General features: G+C 37.2%; 1 protein-coding gene across 1 annotated transcript; it reads left to right on the top strand.

The window, feature by feature from the left end:
• Nucleotides 1-4,318: 4,318 nt before the first annotated feature.
• Nucleotides 4,319-5,590, top strand: LOC111890244 (trafficking protein particle complex II-specific subunit 130 homolog). Its single transcript, XM_023886401.3, has 5 exons — nucleotides 4,319-4,445; nucleotides 4,521-4,707; nucleotides 4,782-5,059; nucleotides 5,149-5,239; nucleotides 5,359-5,590. Exons 3-5 carry the CDS (start codon nucleotides 4,796-4,798, stop codon nucleotides 5,544-5,546), a joined length of 543 nt encoding a protein of 180 aa, XP_023742169.2. The 5' UTR covers nucleotides 4,319-4,445; nucleotides 4,521-4,707; nucleotides 4,782-4,795; the 3' UTR covers nucleotides 5,547-5,590.
• The last annotated feature ends 431 nt before the right edge of the window (nucleotides 5,591-6,021 follow it).

Raw genomic sequence — 6,021 nt, 5'->3', positions numbered from 1 at the left:
TTGTGGAGTTGGTCTATGCGCTTCTTGTTGACATGTCCAACACGACAATGTCACAAGCATGCCTTGTCCAAACCATTGGACGAATTAATATGTAATACATTATTTCCTAAGTTTTCTACAATCATCACAGTTTCATATATACCATTACAAGGCAATGCTTCAAAATAAAATTTACCATTATAAAAAGCATTAATTGAAACAATTTCATTGTTAAATGAAAATCTAAAACCTTGTTTATACAAACCATGAAAAGAAATATTGTTTCTCACCATATCTGTGACAACCCTATTTTTCCCAAAAAGCATTGTAAACACTCGAAAGCTAAAAAGCAACGAAGTTAACCTCGAAAATAAAGTGTTCAAGTATCTAAGTTGGGGTACATCAAATATTAGATATCATGCCAAGGTTTCCAAGAACATAAAGAACGCTCAAAACCGGGTTATATTGAAGAAATTATAACCACTCGTATATTTACGACACGACGTTAAAACATTATTTGACGTAAAAAGTAGAATCTCAATAAAATGCATTTTAGCCTTAAGTATCTAAACCAAAGTCGTAGATCTCGTTGAAAGGTGAGCGTACATAAAAAGATCGCCCAAATTGGACCTCGTATGAAGAAGTTACGAATTTTCAAAGTTTCGTAACAGTAGTAGAGGGCTAAAAACTCAGATTGAAGATCGAGTGTTATTTAGCTATCGCCACCTAAACGGAAGTTGAAGATCTCCTCAGTGGTGATAAAACAATAAAAAGACAAACGAAAACCGACGTCGAATAAAGAACCTATGAATTTTTAACGAACTTTAGGAGGCCCGGCCTATTAAAAATATATCATTAAAAATAAAGTCAAAACTAGCCGACGGAGTCTAAATGAAAGTTGTAGAGCATAATCTCACCTACGCGTGGATATAAAGAACGCGAAAAAACGGAGCTCGTACGCGAAAGTTACGGAATTTAGAAGTCGGAAGCAGGGATTACGCCCCGCGTACTCTGGGAGTACGCCCCGCGTACTAGACCCAGAGTCGAGTCTCATCGGCCCGCCCAAGCTACGCTCGGCTAGACCCAGGAGTCCCATCGACCCGCCCAAGCTACGCTAGCTAGACCCGAGTCGTAAGCCATGACGCCATCTTACGCCCCGCGTACTCCGGAAGTACGCGCCGCATACGGGGGTTTCCAGCCCTATAAATAGAAGGCATAAGCTTCGAGTTTAAGCACACATTCACAAACCTCCAGATACTCTCACACTCTTCTAAAGCTCCAGAGACCATTCCATCACCTCGGTTTCCGCACTCGAGCCCCCGACGAAAGATTTACGCTGCAGAGATCCCCAAAGAGCCGACGACGCAACCATCCGCGGTCGAAGTTCTACTCAACCCTAGCCTCACTCTTCAAACTTAACGAGTGAGTTCATACCCCTACTTTTCAATTCTTTTCACGTTTTAGGGGGGGAATACAAGTACATTACAAATCAAAGTATCATTTTATAATATCGTTCTTATAAAGTTTTGATACAAAAATAACTTTATGTTTAAGGGGATATTATATTACCAAGTTGTTTTTATCAAATGGGAACATACTTTTGACAAACTATAATGAGTATAGTATTCAAGTGATTCATACATCTTACATATACATCTCGACAAATGAAATGCTTTCAAAAGAAGTACAGCCTTTATTATCGTAAATTTGTTTATACTAAGTAATGTGAGACAGCTTCACGCACTACTAGAAAAACAGCCTTTAATGACGCGCAAACAATGACACGCGGTGATTTACGATACGCAAAAGCGCGCGCTCTAAAAATAATGTCATCTCTTCAAACTTTTGAAGGATAGAGGTCACGCTTTTGTGCGTGCCCTAAAATTAATGTCCAAGAAAAAAAATTAAAAACACGGAGGGCACTTAATTAAAAATGGGCGTCGTCTAGAAATGTCGCTTTATATTTTTTAAATGAAAGGCGCGTTCTATTTTTTTGCAGCTGGGGGGAAAGAAAATCCCAAAAGTTTGAAATGCCGCCATTGTTATCCTCTATCTTATTTCCATCTTTCTTCTCTCTCTCTCTCTCTCACTCACTCTCTCTCTTTCTCTATCTCTCTTACTCTAATACCCAAAAAAAACCCTAATATCATCACAAATCCTCTTTTCTCCCACAACAAAATCGCAATATCACCAAATCTTTGATCTTGCAAGTAATCTGAGTTCACCTTTCAATTTCATTTGTCTCGCAAGTAATCTGAGTTCACCGGTGGCGTTCCTGACTGTATCAATGGAAGCGCTGCTCAAGTCGCTGACCAATTTCTTCACCTGCGTTTCGAGTTCCGTGAGATCAGTTCTCGCTTCAGTAGCAGAAGAAACAACTCTCGGCCCAAAAGATGATCTCCGCCATATTTGGTTTCGTGCTCTGTTTCCAAATCGAGGTGAAACTGCATGCTGGGAAGCAGCAATGGCAGCCTGAGGCTCTATGTCTCTATCTCCAGTGGCGATACAATGATGCACGAGTTTAAGAAATTGGAGGAGGGATTGAGAGAATTTGTTGCTTCCTCTGGTTTCTCTTTTGATTCTGGTAGTGTTTATATTCGGTTTCTCTTTCTTTAAAATTCTTTTTCACATATTTCTTCCCATATGAGTTTATGATTTCAGATTTTTTCCATATGATTTTGATCTTAGTTTGTGATTTAGAATTCTCAATCTTCGGTTTCTCCTTTATCCACCAGTTCATGTGCCCGATTGGGTTAATAGTTATGCTAGAATTTGATCAATTTCTTTGAAATTTAGGGTGAATTAGGTTAGGGCATGAATAGGAAACACTATAAATGGTTTGACTAAGTCGACGTCTTCTTCTCCTGTATCAACTTGACACCTCAACTCTTCTTTTGCACTGATCTGCAATCTATACTAGGTTTGATTTTTTTATTTACAGGTTTTGTTAGTAGACCATGTCTATTGTTACTCAAATTAAACATGTTGTATTTTTTTTATTACAGGATGTGGTTTGACAAATGGTTGTTGAAGGAGCACATAAGTTCAGAGCCACACAACCTCAACTTGGTTTTTTGTTCTTCTTTCTTCTTTAGCTCCTGAGGCTTGATTTCATTGAAGGTTTGTGCTCTACATTCTAAGAATGCTCTTGCATGGATTGATCTTTGTCATTTAAGTTTCAATAGTATCATTCCTTGAATTCTTCCTTAATGTGTTTTTGACTATGTAGGTTTGTTGGGTGCCAAATAGCATGGTCCAAGCATCATCTCGATGACTGTTTTCCTGATCTTCCTTCACATCTTATGATCATTTTTCCTTTTTAACATTATTAGTATTTTGTATTTCTATCATGATGAAGAACTTTTTGTCTTGTTCTTTTCCCACTCAACTTTTTATTTCAACTAGTTCTAATTTTTTTTTTTTTGCTTTTATTCAGGCTGGATTTTTTCAAGTACCTGATTCTGATAGGCTAGGTTCTTTCTTAGGCTGGATTTATTCAGGCTGGATTTGTTCAAGTACCTGGCCATATATATTCTAGCAAAGTCGGTATGCATTATTTAAGCCAAATAATTATGTTTGGAAGAAGATCCCAGCGTGCATTTTAATGCCATGGTGAAGCTGATTTTAAAATAATATTAAAATTTTCTTTTACTTTCTTTATTCTAGTTATTTATTTTTGATTATGAATTTGGATGTGATTACAGGGTGAGGAATTAGTAATAACTAAAATGAACCAAGGAAAAAGCTAAACAACCTGAAATAGGGATCCAACCATGAACCAGACAGTGTCAAGCTCATTATACTCTTTTCTGATGCCTTCTGCTCTTTCAACAACTTCAGCCTGATAGGAGGGATGTATGTGTAATGTGTTTGTTATATTCAACAACACAGGGGTGTCTATTCTTAAATTCAAAACTTAGGATAGGAACATATATATACCTTTATTGGACTTCCTGTAGATAATTGAGCTCAGATTCAGACCATAAGAGTGGTAATTCAACAATTAGCTGTCCCTTTCCACATTGACGATCAAGCTCTTTTATATATGGGTACCAGAAAGATTTTCTTACAGGAAGCAGGGGGTCTTTCATATCAACATGAAAAGTACCATGTTCCAATCATCCATACAGATATAAGAACTAGCAACATTCTACTTGATAGAGAATTGCAGCAAAAAATAGCAAATTTTGGGCTTATAAGACTGCTACCAGAAGATACGACTCATCTTAGCACAAAATTCTCAGGGACTTTGTATGTTTAAAAGTACATATAACTCAACTACTAATTCAATTTGATTAAAGTAAATTTTCAATAACCAATGTTAAATCTTTGCAGGAATAGTGGTTATGTAGCACCTGAACATTTTTGCCATTATTTGTAGGACTATAGCTGTTCACTTCACCAACCCATTCCATGTCAGCACACGTGTAGCAGATAAATGCAGTGATGGCACCTTGCTTTTGCAGGTATATTGATCTCAAGTCTTGTTAGGGTTAAATGCAAAAAAAAAAATAATAACAATTATTTACTCACATTCCCAGGTGATACTCCACTCACAAGTGAAGGCTAACTTAACCATACACGATTCTTGGCTGGACCTAAAAGACGGTTTTACCCTTGCTGGTGAAAGTCAAAGTAATGGAAGACCAACATCCGCCTTCTTTCCACTTGTAGTTCCTTCTACATCAAGAGCCGGAATCTTGTTCACTATATCCCTACCCACAAATGGCAAGCATTATTTTATTTCTCATTTTATCACTCATCTTTAGAAAAAATAATCAATCTCTCTTTTTTTTTTACAGATGAAGCGAAAGATATGAATCCTGATAGTGATACGATATTAAATATAAAATATAAAATATCTGGGGATAGAAATCATGGATCGCATACTCCTATGTTTGAGGATGAGTCTTCACAGATGTTGACTTTTAAGAGTGCTCTTGTTTTACAAAGACCAGTGTTGGAACCTTGTTTGGCAGTTGGTTTTCTTCCCCTTCCTCCAGAAGGCCTTAGAGTCGGCCAACTTTTTACTATGAAGTGGCGAGTTGAAAGGTTGAAGTATCTCGAGGACGAACAATACGTAAGTTTCTAAAATTTTTACTTTTTTTTTTGGCAATAAAAAAGTAAAAATGACTTAAATGTTAAATCATATATTTGATTTGCGAACAGGATGAGGTAGTATATGAAATAAACGCAAATTCTGAAAACTGGATGATTGCTGGGAGGAAGCAAGGCCATGCACCTCTCTCCACAAAGCAAGGTACTACTAACCTTTTTTAATCCAAATCCTCTTTCAATATCTCAACATTTAATAAATTAATAAATTTTATATCTTGATTTCGAAACCTTGTTGTCTAAAAATAAACTTAATGTATACAGGTTCACGAATAGAGATTTCAATCCTATGCGTGCCATTGGTTGCTGGGTACATGCGGCCCCCACAACTGGAGTTACCGGACATTGGTGAGGGTAATATTAGTTGCAACCCAGCTGGGCCCCACTTGGTCTGTGTTTCCCCTCCACCTCTCAGCTCCTCCTTCTGTATTCCCATTCCCATTCCTGCCTAGAGATGAAATCGTGACTTTTGTAGGTGCTTTGGTGTGGTGGTCCTAGAAATCATTAGTGGAAAGAGATACAAGGATGTTGACTACCAATTAGTCACTCAAAATCTCATTGATCATGTAAGTATCTCATAATTAAGGGTTGGTTCATTCAACCCGTTCTTTTCATTTATGGTTTTAATGATGAAGGTATCTCAAACACTCAATGATTTATTTTGTATTCAGTGAGACCTTAAGCTTAGGTGAGAAGTTCTTACTAGCCTTTCTGTTGTTATGTGTATGATAGGCACGGAATCTACATGAGAGTGGAGCGCATATGAATTTAATGGATGAGAAACTAGATCCTAGTGAATATGCAGTAGAACATGTTGATGAGATCATCAAGATAGCATTGATGTGCACTCAACCACCATCAACTAGACCTACAACTTCTGAAGTGGTTATATGCTTTTAAGTGAAAAATCTCTTCACTTATGTATGT

The sequence above is a fragment of the Lactuca sativa genome, chromosome 7 (genome assembly GCF_002870075.4).
Source record: "Lactuca sativa cultivar Salinas chromosome 7, Lsat_Salinas_v11, whole genome shotgun sequence".
Lineage (NCBI taxonomy): Eukaryota > Viridiplantae > Streptophyta > Magnoliopsida > Asterales > Asteraceae > Lactuca > Lactuca sativa.
This window is presented reverse-complemented; position numbering and strand designations above follow the sequence as displayed.